Source organism: Mchenga conophoros, linkage group LG23 (genome assembly GCF_057382185.1).
Source record: "Mchenga conophoros isolate Kocher_MC1m ecotype Shallow Benthic linkage group LG23, M_conophoros_male_GT1.1, whole genome shotgun sequence".
In the NCBI taxonomy this organism is placed as follows: domain Eukaryota; kingdom Metazoa; phylum Chordata; class Actinopteri; order Cichliformes; family Cichlidae; genus Mchenga; species Mchenga conophoros.
The window spans coordinates 53268784-53294096 of NC_140547.1; the positions used below are offsets into that span (position 1 = coordinate 53268784).

Consider the following 25313-nt stretch of genomic DNA (forward strand, 5'->3'; position numbering starts at 1 on the left):
AAGTCCCTCACTTTTAACATAGTGTCCCAATTTTGGCATCAATTTTACATCCCTGCTGTAAAAGGTTCGTGTGGACTTCATTTCCCACAATCCATTGCTCTGGGTCATCGAAAAAGTATTCATGAGAAGACCGAATATTTTATTTAGAGAGCAATGCAGAAAGGCTTGTTATTTATAACCAGATGTTTACAATAAGGAACCGTGTGGCAGCTGTCTGTGAGGGGACGTTGGTGGAAACGCGCGTTTGGCCGCTATTTGTTTCGTGACGCGAACATCTGGCTGAGTTTTGGTTGTCCTGCTCCGGCCACGCGGAACTACAGTCACAAGTGAAACATGTCCCACGGCAGCTACAAACCTGTGGACCGTGTCATTTTTGACATGGATGGATTGTTATTAGGTCCTGAAACGCATTTTTATCTTCTTCTGGTGATGTTGTGTTTTAAGTGCTGAAATCCATTCGTTCACTCGAGTCGTGTTCGAGTCTGGTGAAGACCCGGTCCACCGCAGCCCGTGGAAAAACATTACTGATGTGTCGTGTAAAGTTTTTATATATGTGATGTTGAATTCGGCACAAATCTAAACCACCAGTCTGTGCTATCAACTTGTTTACCATAAAACAAACCAGTCTTTACACGAGTGTAAGTAAACTTGTGTTACCACTAAACGCAGACTCTGTAACTAAGTTACTTATACCTGGCAAATGATTCTGCCTAAGATGATACCGGCGTTTGGCCTGTTTTAAATGGGTTTTAATGAATGTTAAACACTGATAATGTCATCAGGTCAGATGTGCTCGTTTGTTTGTGTACCTGTAGGTTTGTGGTGAACACAATGTTCAGTGACATTTAAGTAAAAGCTGTTTATTTCCTCATTGTAGACACCGAGCGACTTTACACCGTGTCCTTCCAGGAAATATGTGACCGGTTTGGAAAGCAGTACACATGGGACGTGAAGACGTCAGTGATGGGGAAGAAGGCTCTGGATGCTGCCCAGATGATCCGTGATAGGCTGCAGCTCCCCATGACAGCTGAGGAGCTGCTTGCTGAAAGCAGACAAATACAAGAAAAGATCTTTCCCTCTGCTCAACTCATGCCAGGTAAATCTGACTTACCCTGACATTTGACATCAGTTACTGTGTTTTCCAGCTTTCTCTGAGCAGACAAACAGCAGTAAGATGCAGCTGTTTGTGCTAAGCTAAGGCTACTTTATTGTCTCCTGTAGGAGGAAACTGAGCGTCCAAACGGGACAATAGCAAACAGTAAAAACACACGTAATTTAAACTGCCTTTCATTGGGTATTGTGTAGGCTGTGGATCTTCACGTAGGAGTGCTGCTCGTTCTGTGTGTGAATCATACCAGTGTGTGGAAGTGTTGTGACCGAAGGCTCCTCTCATCCAGTGTGATAGCTGCTGGACACCTGTAAACACCTGCATGAACATTAGAAGTCAGACACAGACGCGCATCCATCACGTGTCCATTTGTGTTACATTACACTGGCAGTTCATAATCACATACACCAACAACTCCCTGGATTTCATCCAGAAAGCCGTGTCATAATTAAATTATTGCAGACAGGATTTCATTTGTGCTGCTAATGCTACTAAACACAGGCTTAGTGAAACCTTTCACAGACGCTCCTTGTCTGCTCTTACAGGCTGGTGCTGCTGACGGTCATTGTTAAACAGGGAAACATCGCTTTAGTGGGCAGAGCTTAGTCCAGCTGCAGGTCAACACATGACAGATGTTCATGAGTGGATGAACAGCAGGGACTCTGCTAATCTTGGAGCTTTTTATACATGTCAGTAAGTAGTTTAGTTTGAGTGGACTCCAGTTTAGGTCTAGAGGTTTGATCTTCTGCCAACTGTATATGTGACCCCACAGTGACACAAGAAGAACTTTGATCACATGTTTTCTGCTTTGTGTGGATTAAACATGATATCCATTACTGGGCACGAGAGGCTTGAATCACAGCCAAACAGACTCTGACCAGTGGATGACTTCTCCCGTGTTTTCTTATCACACTGCCCATGTTACACAAGAGCTTTAATGCATTTTTGTTTCAGTGTTGAATTAACTCTCACAGAGTTGGTTTCAACACTTTTTCAGGGTTTATAGAGCCAGATGTAAACGGACATGTTCAGAATAGTTAAATATTTAACACAATGCCAGTTTGTTATTTAACTCACAAAAATGTGTTAAAATAACACTAAAAGAAGACAAATAACTGCGCTCAGAGCTACTTTCTTGCTAGTTTCACTCCCCCAAGTGTCAACACTGAAAACTGTTAAAATGAATAAGAATTCCAATAAACAAATAAATTTCCAAATAAAAGTGTATTTTTGCCTGCAGTCATTAATACAGCTGAATGAAAACACCGTAAACGAAGGTATAAAATACAAAGTTTCACCTGAACACTGTTTGAATATCAAATGGTTTGTGAAATTTAAACTCAAATATTTTGAATCATACGACTTTCCTCACTTTGTACTGAGTGAATGACCATGGTCATCAACCTTTTCTCTGAGCAGTTTGTCACAAGAAAAAAGATTTTTTCCCAAAAGTATTTGGCAGAAAAGAGTCAAGACTGCAGCGAGGCAGCGTTATAATCAAAACTATCAACTTTAACTCGACTAGCTGAGAACAGCTCGTTTGATCTGGCATTCATTTCGTTTGATGGTGAAGGTTTCCCAGTGATAAGCTTTGGCCGTCTGATGCTTTTCAGCACGTGATCTGTTTCTGTTTTTAAAAGACTTCAGACCTCACACAGTCCACATGTGCCAGGTCTCTCTTGAAAATAAGGACTAATGTGGAATCAGGGCCAACAGCACACGGGTAATGGATCATTCAAGGATGCTTAGGTATCAAGTTTCTATGTGGTTACAAGTGTTTCAATAGTTTTGGTGCTCAGCAATCAAATGCTATAAATCTACTGACATACCTGCAGTCGGAGACGGGGAGAAAACGACGTTCATTATTTGAAGTAACAACACCAACAAATTCCAGTTTTCGTCTGCTGCAGGAATAATGTCACCAGACACAGTGGGATGTTCCCCACATGACACAAACCATTACCAGCTCTCTCCAAACTAAGTCCTGTTCTGTGTTGTGTGAGATATTCAAAAAGCAGTTTGATCATGCATTATATCAGATCAGTCGTTATTACAAACACGGACATACTTTTAATATTTCTTTTTAAACAATATAAAGACTTGAATTGTTTCTTGGAGAAATGCATGATCCTCTTAGGCTCATCCTACTGTTTGAGAATCACTGCTCTCAATCAAACGACAGAAATGATGTTTACTGCACGACTCATTAAAACCAGGAATTAGGTCCATTCCTAGATGATCTCCAGTGAGCTGTGAGAGTGTGCCATATACCTTAGCCCTCGGCTCTGTGCAGATCTCGCGTGTGGAAAAGTGATACCAGATGAATGTTATTCAAAACCAAATGAAATTTTGGGGCAAGTTTCGTACAATAAAATAAAGACGTCTGGAGCCAAGGGGATTGTTTCTCAGTCATCATAGTGTAGCTGAATTTGTAATGTGTGTGTTTTGACTGAAAACTAAAGCGGAGTTTTAAAATAACGTGCATCAGAAAAGTCAGGCTCTGATCTACACGCCTTTAAGAGCACACAGATGTCTGGATTTCTGCACATGAACCTCAGTCTTTCTGAAATACATATATACATATATATGTATTTTATACATATATAAAATACATATATAAAAGTCTGTATAAAAGTATCCCTTACAGGTACTTGATCATAAGTACTGGATTTCTGCTTTCACCTGTTGTCATTCTCACTCCCAGTGTTGTTTCAGCTGGGTCTGAGATGTAGGCAAATGTAGGCAAAGGCTGTGCAGCGGCACAAATATGAAAACAAAACCCTGAAACATACACACACGATTATCAACCAGGTGAGCCACCAGGATGGTAACTATTTGTCTTCTTGTGCCATGTGTTGTTTGGTACTCCTGTAGTACTCCAGTTGTACTCCTGTAGTACTCCTGTAGTACTCCAGTTGTACTCCTGTAGTACTCCTTCACCGCCACCTCCTAGCACAGATTCAACTAGCAACAAAAACATGGTGTTAAAAGCTTTTCTGAGTGAAATGTTGGGAACTTCATGAAAAACCATCTTTCTTACAAGCTGTTTAGCTGATGTTGCGTCACGTGCACCCTCAGTTCGTTGTGTCTTGTTAGGAACCTCGTCTATGATTATAGTTGATGCACTTGAGCTGAAGCTCGAGTGCGACATCCCAGAGCCTCAGGAGACGAGGAGCAATCGGAAAATTCTGAAGGAATAGAAAAACAATCAGAATAACTGTTAATGTTGGGATGCAGAGGGCCTGGTTACACCTGCCTTTGAAGCTCACTGTGACAGTCAGCACCACACTGCTTCGTCCAACAAGGTCTCTGAATATTTCCACATCAGCGTCTGTCCCTGTTGCATCCCTGTATATGACATCAGGGGGCAGGAAACATCTCTCAGTAACTGGAAAACAGTATAAATAAATTCATGTGCTCTTGAAGGCAGCACTTTTTATAGGTCACAGGTAAAAATTATCCATGTGAAACGCATTAAATCACCACTCAGTAACCATCAAACAGACACATTTCTTCCCCTGCACAACCTGAAGTCCAAATTTCAAACTTAAAAAGAAAAAATGACTGTTATGCTCTGCAGGGGAATACATGTTGGGAATATTTCTTAATTAACAAAACACTTTGTTAATTAATGTTTTAATGTTATCCTGTAAATTGGTGAACCAGTATATTATTCCTACATTAAGACTAATTCTGCAACGCATGTACCACCAGGTGTGGAGAAACTTGTGCGTCATCTGCAGAAGCACAAAATCCCCACTGCAGTGGCAACCAGCTCAGCTGGCGTGACGTTCAAATTGAAGACGAGTCAACACAAAGAGTTCTTCGCTGTCTTTGATCACATTGTCCTGGGTGACGATCCAGATGTGAAGAATGGCAAACCTCAGCCGGACTCCTTCCTGGTGTGTGCCGGCCGGTTCAATCCCCCAGCTCCTCCGGAGAAGGTGAGGAGTGCACCGTCTGTTCGTCATTCGCAGCATTCGAGATCAAAGTAACAAAAATCTATTTTGTAACATTTGTTTTTGTTTTTTCACAAAACTCTTCAAAAATAGGAACCAAAAGTTCTTTACGTTTATAATTAGATAGTGAAATATTATTTAAAATAATTAATATTAAAACAATGTTTCAAAAAATAGTTTTTTTTGTCCTCTTATTATAATTTTTAGTTGTCTTAGATTTTCATGTAATAGATAATAGCAACATGATTTTCTATTAATGAGATGATTTTTGTGTGCAGGTGAACGATATTTATTATCAGCAGGTGGAACAAAATCTTTACAGTTAGAAAAACATTCTTGTCTGCTTTGCCTCGAAATGTTTGATCCAGTGCGTTTATATAGTGTGTGTGTGTGTGTGTGTGTGTGTGTGTGTGTGTGTGTGTGTGTGTGTGTGTCTGTGTGTGTGTGTGTCCGCAGTGCTGCTAATACACTGAAAACACACAGACAGGCACTGATACTCACTAACTCGCTATTCTTCTCTTTAATGATCTTTAAAGATGTTTCTGGCACAAATATCTTTGTGTCTCATAAAGAGTTATTTCAGGATGTAGAACACGGTAACGAGCGAGAACAATCCACTGAAACGTCGTCACATCAGAGGATTTCCTGTACTGCAAGTTCTCAAATTCAAACTGAGAGACAAACTAAATAAATAAATGAATAAACAGTGGTTATCAACAGAAACCACTGTTGGGCTGCTTTGCAAAAAGAATTTACAAAGGATCACATCAAATGCTGAAACAGGGAGAACTGATATTTTCAAGCCTCCTTCCTGCAACACCTTTGTGTGAGGACACTGCTGTTGTGATTCGGTGCCGTGTAAATACAGTTAAATTCAATTGAGTTGAAAAATGCTAAAAATGAATGGTGCTACTGAGGAGACGTTGGCACAGGACGTGTGTGCTCAGCACAGTCCACTAACGCTGAGCTGATTCCACACACTGGATGAAAGTCATATGTAGAAAATATGATCCCAGAGATGAAAGATGCATCTTCAGTACTGCAGTAGAACTGCAGTCAACAGTAAGTCACACAATGTGAGTCTTTTATCTAGTTGTATTTAACTGCCAGTGTGTCAGCCTTTTTATTTGCAGCTAATGTGTTCCATTTGCAGTAATGCAGACAGGACCTAATGTCAGCCGCTCTCTGCACTGACAGGCACACACATCTTCTGCAGCACTTTGATCAAAAGTGGGAAGCTTTCAGGGTTCATGGGCTGTTTAAGATATATTTTCAGCCACTCTGGAAGCCATTTGCAGCGTTGAGTCAGTCAAAAATAGCTGCCAAATATCTCCCTAAAAGAACCAAATAACAGTGAGAGCTGACCTACTTTATGATAACACTCTCACTCTAGACCACACGTTAAATCTGCTGCTGATTATTACACCGATTCAATATGTGTTCAGGGATGTTCATTGTAGCCATGAACCCTTCATTTCATGTAGGTACAATATTACGTACATATTCATAAAAATTTATCTTGGAGAGTAAACCTAAGCAGCATTTTTAATCCTTCTCAGAAAGGCGCATGATAATGATCACAGAATATGTGCTCAGCTGAAGCGTGCATTGACTTACAGACACTGCTGGAGTAGCAGATAACCTCGAGGTTACATGAAGGCTTTTGCTGTTTGTATTAGCTAACTCGACCAATCAGATGGTTCTGTGTCTCCTCTCTGATTAGCACTGGTTTTGGACAAATAGACAGAGACTGTTCCTACTGCTTTGACTGGTCCCAGAGACACAGTCACCTCTGTAAAATAGAAGAGGTGTTGGAGTACCAGGAGCCAAAACAATCACTCCAACACTTTCAGAGATGCAGGAACATGCCAGGCCTTTACACACGGAGTCCATATGGAACAAAAACCCTATTACAAAGACTTACCCAGAATACTGGACTCTGTAACTGCTGACTGGAGGGAACACTGGTGGAAGTAATGCGAGCTGAATGTCACCTTTGAACCCTGGAGCTTTCAGCACTGAGGAAATGCTCTTCCAACTTTTAGTTTACTTCAGTTTTTCCCTGTGGAAACAGGAGTCTTGTCTTTTTTGCTGGGTTGAATTTCCTGGTTGGGGAGGCTGTGTAATAGCATCTAGATTTCTGTCACAAGTTTTCATTTATCATGTTGAAATTACTACCCTTTGTCAGCATCTGCACGATGCTGTTCTTCACTTGTTTCTTCTAAAATCGCTCCCATGCTGTACGCGAGGATACTCAGTGGTAATTCTGCTGCTACACTTTAAAGCTGAGTCTAAACGGAGTTGTCCTTTGCTTGTGAATGGATTTTATTCAGATTTTTGCTTTGACTGTCGTGAATCAGACCAAGGATGTTGCCCTTTTCTAAGCCCTGCCTTCAACTAGCACATTTACTGTCTTCACTTTTGGTCAGGACAGCCAGGAACAAACGTTGAACTGGCAACATATCCTTGGAACATAAAGCCTGAAGAGGTTACTGCATTTTAATGTGGAAAGAATCTTTTATGTGAAATATTTCTTATTAACAGATGCCCACACGCATTACTCATCACATTCAACACTAATGCAAATAATTCTCCATTTGAATGATTTTCCTGGCTTTATAGAAATGACCAATAAATGACACCGTTGGCTTGGAAACATGAAAAGTGAAAATGAAACGAAAGCAACAACAAAACAAACATTTTCATTCTATGAAGTGAAATGTGGGTGCACTTTATGCATTTGTTGGTTGGCTACTGTAACCTGTAGCCACTTGTAACCACTCACTTCAGCTACATATTCTACTATGAAAACCTGAACTGTGTGCATACATGTCCTGTAGTTTATATATATGAAGATTTTACAACTGTGGTGTGCAATCAGCTTGTGATGTTGTTGCTCCCTGCTTTGAAGAATGAACCAGGTCTGCAACTGTTTGCAGTCAGTTGCAATAAGCCAGCAATGAGTGTCAGTCTGTGTCAGTTTGAGAGTAAATGGGGTCAAAATTACATGCAGTGTTTTTATCATGTTCGCGTTGTTGATTTGTGTAGAAGAGATGAATAGTGTATTGATAATGAACGTCAACAAGAGCTTTGCTGTGAGCATTTAGTTTGTGTTACGTTTGCAGCAACGTTGGCAGCAGGTAGGAGGAAAGTGGAGAGTAAATAACAAACTTCTAGCAGTGAGTCAGTGACATTGTTATTCAACCAGTTCTAAAAATAGCTGATGGGGATGGAATAGGCAACATGTAAAATGAGCGTGCCACGCTCCTTTGAGTGATTGTACCAGAGCACTATGGTCACCGTGTAGACGCCTCCAGGATGGAGGGCATTAAAGCCCCGAATCATCTCAAAGGCACACGACTCTCATTCGGACACATGTAGCCGATTACATGTGCGATCCAGACGTGGCTGCACATTGGCTGCTGTTGCCTGATTTGGTTTTGAAATGTATTTTGATGCAATCACTTTTGTGTTACAGTTTATTACTTGACGTCACCGTTTCTGACATGATTTATATTAAAAATAAAACAGAATTACTTTGGATTAATGTGGCAGCTTTATTGCCTTCATCAAAAGTTTTTATCTTATGTTGTCAGACAGAATTTCAAACCCGCAGCTGTGCCCGGCATAAGTGTTAACAGTGTTTGTGTTGTTTCACTCTGCAAATCATATCGTTTCCTGCTTTTATTTAATCAGCATTTCTCCTCATGACCCAGTTTTCACTGAACAGTGATATCTAGTTGCATTGCTTTTGTCTTTGCTTTATTCCAATAGGAGCCTCACACATTCCCACTGCAAGGAGTAAACAGTTTCCAGAAGTTGCTGCAGAAGAAGAAATGATGCAGTAAATTAATGAAATGTGCTTATTCCATAAATTATACAATATTTATTTAGGAAATGTGTAGTTTGCCAGTCTAATTGGCTATTCACGTGCTGAAGTAAGACACTTATTTATTAGCACTTGTGTGTAAACGGAGGTTGTAAACTAGTTTTCCACGTCACACATCAGATGTTCACGTTCTGCAGGTGCATCATCCATGAAGGTATAACTCTTAGCTTTAATAAAACGTCGCAGCCATTTTAACAACACACCCTACATTTATAATTAGGTTGTGGATAATATGAAAACTACAGTGTAGACAAAACAGAAACCTTTCAGAAAGGTAGCAATAATGGGATTTACGGTCTAATTTTAAAGGGAAATTTGTGGCTTCCAATAGATGCATCGCTAACTCTTCTCCCTTTAAAGCATTTTGCTGCAAATAGGCCTGCCTGTGGCATGGTGCACCTGATTTTTTTAATCTGGAGCCAGCCACTGTTAGAGCTGGCATTTTTCTTGATGAGATATGAAACTGCGGCTCAGAGGGGAATCGACAGAGTGTTCAGTGGAATAACGAATGATGATGCGTCACTCCCTGGCTCCCACTCCGTGACAGAGGAGAGGAGGAGGGGTTAGCGGCAGAGACATGAGACAGAGGGAGAGAGTAGGAGGTAAACACAAGAAGCAGCGGTATGGTAATAGCACACATCCAATTATCAGCTCTTTCTGCCCTCCTCTCAGCTCTGATGGAAAAAGCACGTTCCTTTTAGGGCGCTGTAAAATGGGAAAATCGGACAAAAAGCAAGATCTCTATCAAACACGTGGACAGATACGGACTTGGTAATATAGACATTTGGTTTATCAGCTGTTGTATGTGTTTCCAATCCTCTGAGACACATGCTAGATAAAGGACAACGGTCTAGTTCCTCATATAGAGTTATAGGCATATAATGTTTAGTCAGTAACGTGGTGGGTAACTGTTCTCACTGTTTCAATATGGGAGTAAAAAAGCTGTAGTCCTGTTCAGAATGATTTTTAAAACATGTCCTACAGTGGAGTTTAATGGGATATTCCCAACACCGGAGGCAGAGAAACGGTGAACACTGTAGCTCACAGCTGAGTAATGTGGTGTCGTGTCTGAGGTCACCAAAGTAAAAGAAAAAGCTGCGCTCTGTTTTCGATGGAAACAGAAACATTTTTCACAGCTGTGAAGTAACACGGCTGATGAAACAGGAGATGTTACCAAAGGTGTGCTCGGCAGCCGCAAGCTGATGAAACGTGAACGTGAGCTAGTTTAGCTCACACAGATAGAAAATTATTAATCGTTCAGGGGAGGCTTTGTCATCCAGATAATCAGACCGGGTTCAGTTAAGACATAAACTTTTTTATCTGGACAGTTGGTTCATTACTACTTTGGCAAAGCTTAGCGTTCACCCGTTATACCAGCACATCGTTCTCTGTAGAAGGGTGGCATGAAAATGTGCTTCAGTAGCAAGGTCATTTTTAAATTGCTAAGTGCTCATTGTTTCTGCAGTCAGAGCGTGCAGTCCCAAAGCATTGTAGATTTTACTGTTGATTCAACAGTGTGCGTGTCATCCAGCCTCCTGTTTTTGGGGTTGTAGATTCTGGTTGCGCTGGTCAGGTGGATTTTTGTATCGGTGAGATTGAAGCGAAACGCCATCAGGGTGAAGAGAACAACAACTGATCTGCACCGTCTCACAAGGATAAAGAAGGTCTTTGTTACCCTGTAGTTGAACACTTTTCCTGGAGAAATGCTCCGATCGTGTTTTCATCCTGCTGTAGAGCAATAGTGAAGCCTGAACACAGCTCCAAGAAAACCTGTTAAAAGAATAAATAAGGGCTGTCTTCTCTGCACATGCCTTGAAGCGAAAGATTTGGTGGTCTATAAAAAAATGTAATTACATTGAACTGAAGTGTCATGGACTTGGACCCACTACTTATCCAAGCTTGATTATGATGCTTTTCTTCACCCTTCAGTTAAACTGAAGATGGACAGATTTCCCTGAGGTAACATTAGATCTTTGGATCAGTGTTCAGGTTCCCAGGTAGAAATGTTTATTTACAGGTTATCGCTCAGAAATAAAACTTCTGTTGATTTGACGATATCCTTTCTTTAAGGAGACAGGTTGCTGCAAACTACACCAGCGAAAAGAACCACGCAGCGTAACAGAGCCATCACTGTAGGGCTCCAACATGTTGGTCGTTCCTTTGTCAGCCATCTGTACATCATACATGCATGTTTTGTCTTTTAGTGTCAGTCCTTAGCAGTATTGTCTCATCCCTGGTGTAAAAATCTTTAAAAGAACAATCAGTGACGAATAAGCGACTAAATAAACTACTGACTTTCTGACATTCTGAGGCCACTTTATCAGCTTTTGTGTTCACTTTTCATTTTTACTACAAAGATTATTTCTGAAAACATAGAAAAGCAAAAACCGTGTACAGTGTAGATGCATCCTTGTTCCGACACACCTGAATCTAATGAATGGTTTGTTATCAGGCCAAACGTGATGGCTGCTGAGGAGGGAATCCAACCATCGGATTCAGCTGTGTTGGAGTAGGGATGCGTCTAAAAGCTGCAGGACTGGAGCTGCACACCCCTGATTTAAAATATTAGGCAGACAGGATGAAGTGTGATTGCAGAGGAATGAAGGCAGCACATACTATATTAGCCAAATGGCACATTCTTGCTCAGTACGACATCCCATGTGTTCCACAGTTGTGTTACCTGTCAGTGGGTGACAGGTAACACAACTGATGCTCCGAGAACTCACTTGTAATTCAGTCTGTGTGTTTCTCACTGCAGCCGTCTTTCATCCTTTACTTTAATTCATCTCCCAGTGTGAAATATGACATGTAAAAACAATATTCTGATTTATTTATTCATGATATGATCAACAGAGTGTGAGTATATGTAAGAATGTTAGATAAAAGCACTGTATGAATGTGTGATTGGGTGAATGAACGTGGGTAGAGTTCTTAGATTGAGTAGAATGCTGCTTGTATGAGTTCCTGTCTGTTTAGCAACAGGTAAACATCACAGAACATTAAAAATAAATAAATAAAATAAACAGGGAGAATGCTTTTGCACATTGCACTACGCAGGTTAGATTTTCCTCTTGATCAATTAAACAGCATTTTGTATTTACTCAGATTGTCTTTAAAATTCAAAACAAAACAGAATATTACAATTTTGATTGATACGCTTGGAAAATGTGCTGAAAGCAAAAACAAAATCAGTCAGATGCTTTTTCCCAGCACGGTTTTTCCCTGGTTGGTCAAGCTGATGGAGTACTGTGGTGACAACGTTGGGCTAACGGGCGGGTGGCGTGGACACCTAAGTTTGTGAATGTGGTAACTGAAGAACGAGGTGACATAGGAAGCTCAAATTGATACCCTGGGTGTATCTACTAAAAAGCTTGGATGGGTTCGCCCTTGAGGTTCTTGAAGTCAGGCTGACGCGAGCTTTCGTGTTGTGCTGAGACAGGCTATTGGCTGCTAGTTGGATGGGATTGCTTCATTTAGCCATTCTGGGCTAAATGAAGACTACACTCGGCGACACACCCGCCGGGGGTCAAACTCTGGTAATTGGTGATTCTGTTCTCAGACATGTGAAGCTAGAGACACCGGCAACCATAGTCAACTGTCTTCCAGGGGCCAGAGCAGGCGACATTGAAGGAAATTTAAAACTGCTGGCTAAGGGTAAACGTAAATTCAGTAAGATCATAATTCACGTCGGCAGTAATGACACCCGGTTACGCCAATCGGAGGTCACTAAAATCAATATTGAATCGGTGTGCAACTTTGCTAAAACAATGTGGGACTCTGTAGTTTTCTCTGGTCCCCTCCCCAATCAGACCAGGAGTGACATGTTTAGCCGCATGTTCTGCTTAAATTGCTGGCTGTCTGAGTGGTGTCCCAGAAACGATGTGGGCTTCATAGATAATTGGCAAACCTTCTGGAGGAAACCTGGTCTTGTTAGGAGAGACGGCATCCATCCCACTTTGGATGGAGCAGCTCTCATTTCTAGAAATATGGACAAATTTATTAAACCCCCCAAAATATGACTATCCAGAGTTGGGACCAGGAAGCAGAGTTGCAGTCTTACACGCTTCTCTGCAGCTTCTCTCCTCCTGCTACCCCCCCAAAAACCCATCTCCATAGAGACTGTGTCAGCTTCCAAACAGACAAAAAACAAACTAAAAACCAGCAACAAACAACTTAAACATAAACAATCACAAAGAAAGAACAATACAGTATCCACATCTGAACCAAAGAGTAAAACAGTGAAATGTGGATTATTAAATATTAGGTCTCTCTCCTCCAAGTCTCTGTTAGTACATGACTTAATAATTGATCAACAAATTGATTTACTCTGCCTTACAGAAACCTGGTTGCAGCAGGATGATTATGTTAGTTGACATTTGTGATATTATAACCCAGCTGTTTCTTTCTTTTACCACTCCCTTTTACAACATTTCCTTCCCCCCTCAAAGTTTTTGAGACATATTGTTGCCATCAAATTCAAAATGAGCTAATATTTATCATAAAACATTAAAATGTCTAAATATTAAATACTCGTTTTTTTTCTATTGCAAAAGAAATATGGGACTATGAGATTTGTAAATCATTGCATTATGGTTTCATTTACATTTCCCATTGGAGACCAGATTGTTTGGAACTGGGGTGAATTGTTACTTCTAACCAACGCTGATCTGGACGGGCCATTGAATAGAGGCTTTTCCTTTTCATCAACGTCGTGTGTTGTGTTTGAATCCCTTTATAAATCCCAAACTGAAAATAAAAAGTAATAAAACATAACAAGTACAACTGCATTAAAGTACATTGTAATAATTTCCAAACAACATACATTTTCCTGGCTATTGTGATACCAAACAGTGCAGTGTGATTTTAGGAAGGCTTGGTCTGAGAAAAGAGAGTCAGGTACGGTTCTTTGGTGAATTCCCTTTTGGCCAGAGGAGCTTTGGATGTGTAGATAATGATGCTGCAACAACACAGCAACTATGATTGGAGTCTCACCTCCATACTTTTATTGGCTTTCACTCCTCAGAAACCATCAGGGCTTTGCAGGGATTCACATAAAGGATCAGCGCTGTGATCCACAGTGAGGAGCGAAAGATGTGGATTTCCAGCTGTTCATTCATCACGTAATTTATTTGTCTCTTGTTTGAATTTGACTTGGCCCCATGATCAGGTTCACTTATAAAACAGATGAGTGTGTTTTGATAGAGAAGGTGTGATGTTATAGTGATGCCTTCACTGTCCATAGTAAACTTCAGTGCTCATGCTTAGATGGTTTTTTTCTACTTGCTATAATCAAATTGTAAGTTTTTGGAATAAAATACAAATATTATGTCAGTTCATGGCGTAAAGTGCTGTGACGGCCGAGCCCACGCCGCAGCCCTTTGCATTTCTCTTATCTATTATAATACATGATTTGCTTAACTACACCTGGATACACCAGCCTGCCCTGGAAGGGTGGCTTTGACATTTTCAGGCACCCATGTTTGCTTAGTGATGGTTTCTTGATTTAATCTGTGGACTGTCCAAAGACGTTTCTTTCCCATTTGCAATCTCTTTAAATTCAGCACAGTAGTAAGTCCTCTGCTTTCAAAATTGTCTTAATTAATGTGTCTTTTTTTGCACACCAGTTTCACAGAGAACCTGTTAAACTGGTACTTTAATGCCCAGTCATGCCCATAATCCTACTCTTTCAGAAGGATTGCAATAAAACTGTAGTACTGCTTCTACACATCCATACTTTTCTGTTAAGTCAAAAAGGCCATGACATCTTCTCTCTCTACAATAAAGTATAAACTAGCAGCCTACAAAAACAAAAAAGGTTCAAATGCTTTAAAACAGGCATCTGTTCAGAAAACATCAGCAGTTCATTTAACGAGTTTAACGAAATGGTTTCTCTAAAACATTGATTTTGAATATAAAACTCAACCTATGAAAGTTTGACAGCTGAGACATCCTTAGCTTATGAAGCCAGCGTCTGTAGTCACTGAGCTCCCTGCAGTTACAGTGGTCAGGGAAAGGCATTAACCGCTGACACGTGCAGGAACGCACACTTGGATTCAAAGGTTTTCATACCACTTGTTAGTGAAGAGCATTCAGACACACAGCTGCAAACTGTTACAGCACAAATATATGATGACTACTGCGTGAAACATCAAAAGAAATAGTTTTGAATGGCAAACAGAAAAACAGTGAAATAATAATTTCATATTTTTATTTGAAATATTGTCTGACCTTGTTTTTAAGTTGTATTTTACCTTGTCAGCCATGATCTCTTCACACAGGAATGCAAATCCATGATCGTAACGATCTGCATTTTAATAGAAATTCTTCCTAGTTTTTGTTCTCCCCTTGTTGCCATGGGTCAAGTGGATTTTTTCTCTGATGCTTTATCTTCTTAATTTACAGTTTAAATTGATTCGTAACATCTGGCCTCGTGGATAAATGAAGCTACATAGCAATGAAATTTGTTTTCTAATCATATTGCCTAAAGCAAGCACGAGTACTGCTCGTAACACAGAACCCAGTGCAACTCCATAACTAACTTTTGCGTGAGAGGCATTCCCATTTAGATATACAAACTGGAGTCTATTAAACATATACACTTCAAAGCACTGCAGCACGATTCCTGTTATTCCCATGGCATGTTTGAATCTCTGTAGTAAAATATTGTGGCCAACAGTATTGACTGCTGTTGCACTGAGGGCAAGCATAGGGATGACTTCACTGTTAAAGGCCATGAGAACGTCATGGGTGACCTTCACTAATGCTGTTTCTGGGCTATAAAGAGAGGAGAGCAATTAAAACTGCTGTTCTTAATCATATTCCAATTGGAAAGCTGTCAATATGTTTTTTCAAATTGGTAACATTTTATTTGTGAAGAAATTCATAAAGTAATTACTAGTTAAAGTTAATAGAACACATGGCTCAACAGTTTAGGTAGCTGGTTTACGTCGCTGCATGCATTACCTTAGTTGAAAAATGCAAAATGTAAATGAAGTATGAAGTATGAACATTAGGGCTGGGCCATATCAATACAGTAATGCCGGTTGTGACAGAGTCACCCCGTCCCGAGCCGCCGACAGCTGATCTGGGCGCATACACGCACCACCACCATTAGTTTTTACAATTACCGGGGCTGCGCGGCTTTTCGGCGACCGGGCAGATAAACAAAAAGGGGTGAGAGGTATAGTTTGAGCAGCGCAGAAGGTGGCCAACGTATTTTCCCACTTACCTTCCATAAAGCCGGTCGCGGAGACTCGCTATGATCGCCGAATTATACGGGGGTTATGCAAGCCGATGGTATGGGGTTCCGGGGTTTAAATAGTGGGTTCGCGCGCGCTTGAAGAGTCACGTGAACTGCATTATTCTTTTGGTTTGTTTGGTGTTATTGTGAAACACTGTAGGCTGCCGGGAAGTGGCCATAAATGTCTGTATATACATATATGTATTGTAGGACTACAGCAGGAAATAAGCTGAGGGGGAAAGACGGTTTGATAATAATAAAGAGATGACTATTACGCCTAGTGGGAGGGGCTATGGGGTATAAGAGAAGGCGGTCAGGGCCCACCTGTGGCTTTTTTGCTTTCTTTCCAGTGAGCTGTTACAGAGAGGGTAACATGCAGACTGTGTTTTGTATATAGATATTTGTTTGTGCTGACTTAAGTCAGTTCTATTTCTTTGTAAATAACTTTTTGTGCACCTGGGAGGCCGGCAAAATAAATAAATTATCCACACTGAATGCTTTCCGACTACGCCTGTATTTGTTCGGAGGAAGTTTAGGAGAAGGAGCCCGCGACACCGGTATAATGTTGGGCAACGTTATGGGTAAAATAGAATATGGGTAAAACGCGCGTGCGCAGTGCCTTTGTTTTCATACGCACATGGCAGAAAAAGCATGGCGGCGACGCAGAATGAGAAGGATGAAAGTGGATCGTTGAATGAAACGATGAACCTGAACTGGTTCGTAAAAATGCTGCAGCTTCACTGGTGTGGAACTGGTTTAGCTTTCGTCCGTCAGATACACAACAACATTTTTGGCAGCGCATGCTAGCGGGCCGTCGTTATTACCGTGTTGTTTGGAAAATACGGCACACTTAAAATCATCCTTTGATTTTTCTGAAAGTCGACAGAGCCCCTTATAATCCCGTGTGCCTCATGTATGAACTCTGGTTGTGTCAAATGTTTCAGTACGACTTTGCTAAACTACGAAGCCGCACCGCTTGATGGATTGTCGGAGCATTACGGCTGTCGTAGGCGGAGCCTCTCGGAGTGATACGTACTGTGCTTCAACATAATGTTACCGTATTGTGTGTGTATAACCTCATGTTATACATGTCAGGTTAAGAGGAGTTTTTCCATCATGAGGTATGGATATTCCTGTTGTTTGGAAGTGATCTATGAATGAACCCTTAGGTTTTGTTTGTGAGGGGAAAACATTCTGCTATTTCAAGTTGTTTAATTTATTTGTACAGCATCAACAACAGTCGCCTCAAGCCGCTTTGTTTACTTGTGATCTCTTGCTGTGTGTCTTTTGGGTTATGTCCATACCCACTGCACTGTATTAGGATTATCAAGCAGCTTCCTGTATTTTAATAATGTGGTCAGACTGCATAAATGTACATTATGGTTATTTTCCTTGGAGGCTGTTTCTGCCATCGACGTTGTTTTTTACCCAAACAATCATTCAAACTTGGCCTCAGGGAGGCAGGATCCTCGGATCGACCTTTGGACCAATCAGTGTGACATTTGAGACACAATGCTAAAACATGCATTTGCACTTGGTCTTGTGTGCCATTGTGCGTATCTGTCCATCATCAGCACTGGCTTTATTTCTGCTCTCCTTAACAGAAATGATGAAATGGTAAACATCCTTGGCTCATATTGCTCTAGGCTTCATCATCATTTGAAAGATTCAATGGGCAATCTATCACTGTCACTTATTCACTCGCCACTGCAGGCAGCATACAAACACACACACTCGTATAGGTCCTGTATGTTGCTGGAACGCGTTCATATATCTATTTGTAATCTATATGTAAGTGTGTCACCTTGTTTCACGTGTTTTTAACACCACTGTCATGTTGTATATGTCTTACTATCACACGCTCCTCAAAGTGCTCCTCAAAGGATATCGTACCATGATGATATAAACATGAGATGGCGCCAGTATGTTCGGCTCGCCGTCACTCCTCCTCCTGTTTTTTGGTTTTTTGTTTGCTGTTCTTTGCCTTAACTGTGGAAATCAACTCGCTCCGGACTTATGACCGGCAAACTCTCTTTATTATTCGAGACTCAGCAGTGTCAGCACCTTTGTCCTCTGTCTTTGATGGACAAACAAGCGGTGTGCCTCCACTGTTCGATGGTATTCCACCTTACCTACGTCGCACCTGGTTCCTCCCTCCCAAGCTACACCGGAAAAAACGTTGGAGAAGACGAGGGAAGCGAAGTGGTCTCCTGGCTCGCACAAAGGCATTTCTATCACTCTCCTGCCTGGCTGATCCTCCCCTCGCTCAGATGGGTTTCTGCTACTCTGCTGCGGTGAGGGGCTCACTCCAGCCCAGAGGACCCTGGGTGAAAACCGTCTCTCAAACTCCGCCTGCTGTTGCTCCGGCTTTACCGGTAGGCCCGCTTCTTGGCCCGCGCCTCCCTCGGTCATCTGGCTCACTCCTCGCCATGCCGGCGGCGGCGTTCTCCTCTGGTAGGCGACTCTCTGCCATCTCCGGCCCACGCCTGGTGTTTGCTCCCTTCCTGCGTGACTCTCCGGGTCCGTCGCTCGCTGTTTCCGTTCCGGGTCCTCGGTCATCAGCTCTCCTACAGCCACGGATCCGCAGATTTGGTGCTACAAACTCTAACCTACGCCCACTCACCCGCATATCAACCCCGATGACAGCTACTGATCTCACCTTATCTATGGCTTTGATCAACACTCGATCCCTCTCCAATAAGACGTTTCTGCTCAAGGATTTTTTCTCTTCTTACGACTTGGATTTTATGTTCCTGACGGAGACCTGGTTACGCGCTGGTGAGACTGTGGCTTTCTCTGAGCTTCTTCCTCCAGGCTGTTGTTTTTTAAACACTCCCAGGTCCTCTGGCAAAGGCGGAGGCCTCGCCTGTGTTTTTAAATCTGTTTATGACTGCCATCAGATTTCTTTTTCCTCTTTTTCCAGCTTTGAACTACAGCTTTTTAAACTAAACTCATCCACTCCGTTACTGATTGCAGTGGTATATCGTCCTCCCAAATTTAACAAGGACTTTATCAGTGAGTTTGGGGAATTCCTTTCAGGGCTTTCAGTAGATTTCGATCATTTTCTTATTGTTGGTGACCTGAATATTCATGTGTGCTGTCCATCTAAACCCCTGGTTAGAGACTTTGTTTCACTGTTGGATTCCTTCAACCTTACTCAGTGTGTGTCTGGCTCCACACATGAGAAGGGTCACACTTTGGACCTTGTCATGTCTCACGGCTTGGGTATCCACATCTCTGAAATTTGTGAGAGTGCGTGTATCTCCGATCATTTTCCTGTTCTATTTTCTGCCACTGCACATTGTTCTGATGCTGCAGTTAAACCTCCTTCACGCCGTCACCGGATCATCAATACCCATGTACCATCTCAGTTTTCTGCTGCTTTTAGCAACTCTGAGCTCTCCACGGTGGACTGGATTGATTCCTTGTGTGCAGAAGATTTAACTGCTCTTTTCAACTCAACATGTACTTCTATTTTGGACCTCATCGCTCCCCTAAAAACACTCCGTCCCAAAGCTCACGCTGAACCCTGGATTACAGACTCTGTTTGTGCTCTCAGGCGCACCTGTAGGTGTGCTGAGAGAAAATGGAAAAAGGACAAGCTGCACATTTCTTTTAATATCCTCAGAGACTCTCTTTCAACCTATCAGAAAGCCGTTAAAGAGGCCAAGTCCTCCTACATATCAAACCTGGTTAGCAGTAGTGTCCATAAACCTCAGACTCTGTTTTGTGTTTTAAATTCCATTGTAAATCCTTACACATCCACCAGCCTCACACCTTCTGCCACCCTCTGTAATGACTTTCTAAAGTTCTTTGTAAACAAGATTTCCTCCCTGCAGTCTGTCATTCCATCTTCACCTTCCAATCCCTGTGTTTTGTCTTTGTGCCATTCTGCCTTTAATCAGTTCGAACCAATCTCTCTCTCTCAGCTGCATGAAATAGTCTGCAAGGTTAAGACTACCAACTGTTCCACCGATGCTATCCCCTCTCGGCTTCTGAAGCAGGTTCTGGACTCAGTCGGACCTTTCCTTCTGGTCCTGATCAATGCCTGCCTCAGTTCTGGTTGTTTTCCAACACCCTTCAAGCACGCTGTTGTTCAACCGCTCCTTAAAAAGCCTAATCTAGATCCATCCCTACTCTCTAACTATAGGCCCATTTCCAACCTCCCTTTTCTGTCTAAAGTACTGGAACGAGCCGCCCTCACGCAGCTCCAGCTATTTCTTGACAATAACAATCTCTATGAGAAGTTCCAGTCTGGTTTTAGAGCTCGGCATAGCACAGAAACCGCCCTTCTGAGAGTTTTTAATGATTTGCTTTTAACTGTTGACTCTGGTTGTGCTGCTGTCTTAGTAACCCTGGACCTGACAGCAGCCTTCGACACTGTTGATCACAACATACTGCTATCCCGCCTTCAACATTGTGTCGGTTTAAAGGGCACTGTCTTAAAGTTTTTCCAGTCCTATTTGAATAATAGGAGTTTTTCTGTTCACCTTGGTGAACTGTCATCTCCCAGAGCTCCTTTAACCTGTGGCGTACCTCAGGGGTCCATACTAGGCCCCCTGTTGTTTATTCTGTACTTGCTCCCTCTGGGCGATGTGCTCCGTAAACATAATGTGTCCTTCCACATCTTTGCCGATGATATTCAGATCTACCTCCCTCTGAGGTTGAACTGCAATGTTTCTTTGCAGCCGCTACTCTCCTGCTTGTCTGACATTAAGACTTGGATGACTCTTAACTTCTTACACCTTAATGAAAGCAAAACTGAAGTCATTGTGTTTGGGCTTCCTAAAGATCCCAACTTCTCTCTTGACTTTTTGGGACCCCTAACCTCCGATTGCACTTCTTCCATTAAGAGTCTTGGTGTTATTTTTGACAATGCTTTTAAACTTGATAAACAAATCAGCTCTGTAGTTAAGGGATCTTTTTATCATTTGCGGATTTTAGCCAAAGTCAAGTCTTACCTTTGCAGGAACGATCTAGAAAGAGTGGTCCATGCTTTTATTACTTCACGGCTGGACTACTGCAATTCCCTCTATGCTGGCCTAGATCGTTCCTGTCTACATCGCCTTCAACTGGTGCAGAACGCTGCCGCTCGCCTGTTGACCGGTTCAAAAAAAAGAGACCACATCACTCCGGTTCTCTGCTCTCTCCACTGGCTCCCAGTTGCCTTTAGGATTGATTTTAAAATCTTATTGCTGGCTTTTAAGGTTTTAAATGGCACTGCACCTTCTTACCTGTCAGAACTCCTTAGAACTTATCGCCCCAGGAGATCTTTGAGGTCAGCCGACCTGATGCTTTTAGATGTTCCCAGGTATAAATTAAAGACAAAGGGAGAGAGGGCGTTTGCTGTGGCTGCACCCAGACTGTGGAACAGTTTACCTCCTCACGTCAGATTCTCCAAAAGCCTAGAAACTTTTAAAACCGCTCTTAAAACTCACCTCTTTTCATTGGCTTTTAGAAAGGTTTAATTTATTTGTTTTATATATTTTTATTTTATTTTGATCAGCGAGGTGTTTTACGAAATTGTGTTCTATTGTATTTTTATCTGTATTTACTGTACAGCACTTTGGTCAGCCTTGGTTGTTTTTAAATGTGCTCTATAAATAAACTTGACTTGACTTGACTTGACACGCCTCTTGAGAAAAACACAACACCTCTCATCATCCTTATAAACAGGGACAATTACAACAGAATTAGATTAGGGTTAAAAAAGTCTTTCCATGAGGCCTGTTGTATTCCTCATTATGTTTCTGAAAATGTATAACAGTAACATGAAAAGGATAGCACATACGTCATTACACTGGTAATACTGAGTGTCTAGATGCCAGAAGCTTTGAAAACTAGAAGGTAATCCTAACATTTTATCTTTACAGTATGTTGTTTAAAAGTGAATTACCTGAAAATACTAACGTAGCATGTTATCATGGAGATACATCACATATGCTTAATATAATAACTATAATAAACATAATAGATTGATTTCCAGCTGGTTGGCTGCAAGCTACAGCTGGAAGACAGGCGACTCATTGGGGACTGCTGACCGTCTCTGGTCGTGTCAGACTCGTGTCTTCACCCAGCGATGCCCGTTTGCCTGTTAGCTCGAGAGTTAGCCAGAACTTCTGTCTCAGGAAAACCAGGACCATCACAGGTGGCCTGATAACGACTGTGTTGAGTCTGTTCCTTCCCGTTCCATGCAAGGCCACCTGGGTTGGCTGGCAGACTGTTTACTTAGCCTGGCAGGGCGAAGGACACTGTCTCAGCTGAACTCTGGACACGCACACACACATACATATACTGATATGCACACACTCATCCCCCTCCCTTTCAAAACGCCTTCGATGCTTGTTCCCTCCTGGGAACACGGCGGGTCAGAGCCTGCGCTGGAATGGTAGCGCTGGGCAGGATGGCTGCTGTGTTTGCTTCGGATTACTCCTCACCCCCCACCCGACCCTGTGGCTGGTCACGTGCTCTATAATGTTGTGCTGTGGACATTTATCTGCTTTTTTGTGCAGAGGAGTTTTTTTGTTTCCTGTTCTCATGCTGTCCTCCCAGGAGCCCAGCATGAGTAGAGGTCTCTTTTTTTCCTCTTGTACTTTCCCATTGTAGTGTATATTTCAGTGTTTTTCTGTAACGCTACCGATCTCCGACCTGTATCCCCATGTGGTGTCTGTGTCGTGGGTGTAAGGTCGCGCGGGGGGAGGGGGTCCTATTTCACTGCAGGGCAACCTGCACGTGGCGAATAAAGCCTTGATTGATTGATTGATTGATTGATTGATTGATTGATTGACCCCTTGCATTCTGCCCATCACCTGCCCTCCGGAGGCGCCTCAGACCAGTTGTGTCTCACACGTCCAGACAAAAACATTTTCCTCCCCTCGGCCATTTGGACTGTTAACCCTTTAACACTCAGTTTTGCGTAACTATTTTTAAATCCCGGTAGCTCTGCAACTACTTAAGGTAGCGCAATAATTTTTTTGCATATGAAACCGGAGGAGTTGTACTTACATCTTATGCCATCAGCTTGTCCTCGGTCACAGTTTCCTTCCACATAAAGCTTTGCAAAAACTGCATAAAAAGCACTTGCAGCAACAAAAACATAATATTCCAGAAACACGCTTTGCCGATCTGATCAGCTGTTCGTAACACTTCCTACGTCCATCAGCGCGAACTATCGCATGTCCGCCATGACCTGCCTGAACAGAGCGTTCTCACTCCCGAGGCGTAACATGTCGACGTTTTGTCACGTCCCGCGGCGTTCCTGAGGAACGCGAAAGGAGACCTTCGGCGTTCTTATGGTACGCGGCGGGTTATGGCTGGAATCCAGTGCAATGACGCTCCCGCGGTAGTAGACGTTCCAGCCCTGTATTCCAGCCCTAAACCTAACCTTATCCCTAGCCCTAACCATAACCTTATTCCTGACCTTAACCAGGACTTTAATGATGTTAAATAGCGTGTTTCTAAGCGATTTGAAGAAAAAGAGCGAACATGTGTAGGTTCAGTCCAGACGGTTCTCATATTTCCTCTTTTTCCGAGGTCGTCATTTAGGAACGTGGTGGGTAGCCGAAAACGTAATATGGTGACGATTTGTCACCTAGCGTAAAATGTTACGCTTTGGGAGTGAGAACGGGTTGGCCTGAAACCAGAAGTGATGTCATTTTGAGGAAATGTAGTTTTTTTTTTTTTTATCTTCAGGGCCTTATGAGCCTATACTTGTGTTTTTAAAAGTTATGTTTGACTTTATGACTTTCTGTGTCGTTTCTGGGATGCTGAGGACTCATATTGCACTGCTGGAAATAGTTTATTTTGATGCATATGCTGTTTTTTTGCAAATTTGCAGTATAATATTTATTTTCGTTTTTCCTGCAGTATATAAAAATTAGTGTATTTCAAAAATAAAACTATGAAGACACTCAAAATAAATTTCCTGTGGTGGGGAACTATTTTGTGCAACTTTTTTGTATTTGCAGTTTTGAGGGATAAACCTCTTAAATTTCTCTAGCTAGAAATATATGTTAAAAAAACAAAAACGATTTTCAATTTTATATGTAGTTTATTGCACTTTTTTGCAATTTATGTAATTACTATGCACTTAATGCAAACATATTATTAAAATTTGGACTATAATGGGTATATTGATGTATAACAACTTGAAATGCTCCCAAAAAATGGCTCCACAGCATGTAAAAATATAAAATAAGCTCTGGCGGACTTGGTTCTATGGTAGGTCTTAAAGGGTTAACAAACCCTATCCCCCCACATCCCACCCCTGCCTAGCCACTCACCAATCTGACCCTCATCATTCAGGCCACTCACACATGGACTCATATTAGGGCTGCCACAAACGATTATTTTGATAGTCGACTAGTCACCGATTATTTATGCGATTAGTCGACTAATCAGATCATCATCCACTGGACGTAAAACGTACAGCTTATTGCACCAGCAGCATCTGCTCTTATATAACTATAATTAGCTTACAGCTTTAAGCTTTTAAGGTGCTAACTAAAAATAAAGACAAGATGATAGTTTATTCAATTTTAATGAAATCTGCAGATTGTTTCGGTGAAGTTTAATAAACTCCTTGCTATCTAAAATATAACAGGACACCGGAGTAAATTCTGGAGCATCTCACACTTCTGATAATCAGCTGTCTGCTTGACGTTTATTCAGCTGTGTAAAAACTATAACTTTAATCTCAGACAAACTGATTTACTCAGGAACAAATAAAATACTAAAAAAAAAAAAGCCAAACAATAACAGTTTTAAGTTATCTAAGTGACTCATATATCATGTTTAACCTGAGTAGCGAAAGACGGCGGTGGGTTTGAAAACAATTTGCCGGGAGTCCGGTGTTCTCACGGCTCTAGTGACCTAGCCCCCGGCTCGCTATCGAGCTAGTGGGTAACAGACGTCTCCGAAAACGTCGGAGCGCTTTTGAAAATATGCGGTGTCCTGATAAACTGAGCAGATATTTGAGGTTTACACAGCTACATTCTCGCCTGAAAATATGTTAAACGTTTATTTTGTGACCCAGAAAGAATAATAAGTAATATTAAAACTAACTAGCTGCCGCCATTATTGGAAACTGAGCTGGGCCGCGCTATGAATTCTGGGACA

The 25313-nt window shown here is 41.8% G+C and overlaps 1 protein-coding gene across 1 annotated transcript in view; it reads left to right on the forward strand.

Annotated features, from left to right (window-relative positions):
- The first annotated feature begins 256 nt into the window (after positions 1–256).
- pudp (pseudouridine 5'-phosphatase) overlaps positions 257–25313 on the forward strand; it is a 37658-nt gene continuing 12601 nt past the window's right edge. Inside the window, exons 1-3 of the mRNA XM_085265812.1 lie at positions 257–397; positions 878–1096; positions 4823–5052. Of these exons, the coding sequence (XP_085121938.1) occupies positions 334–397; positions 878–1096; positions 4823–5052 (513 nt within the window). The 5' untranslated portion in view covers positions 257–333. The remainder of the gene's footprint in view (positions 398–877; positions 1097–4822; positions 5053–25313) is intronic.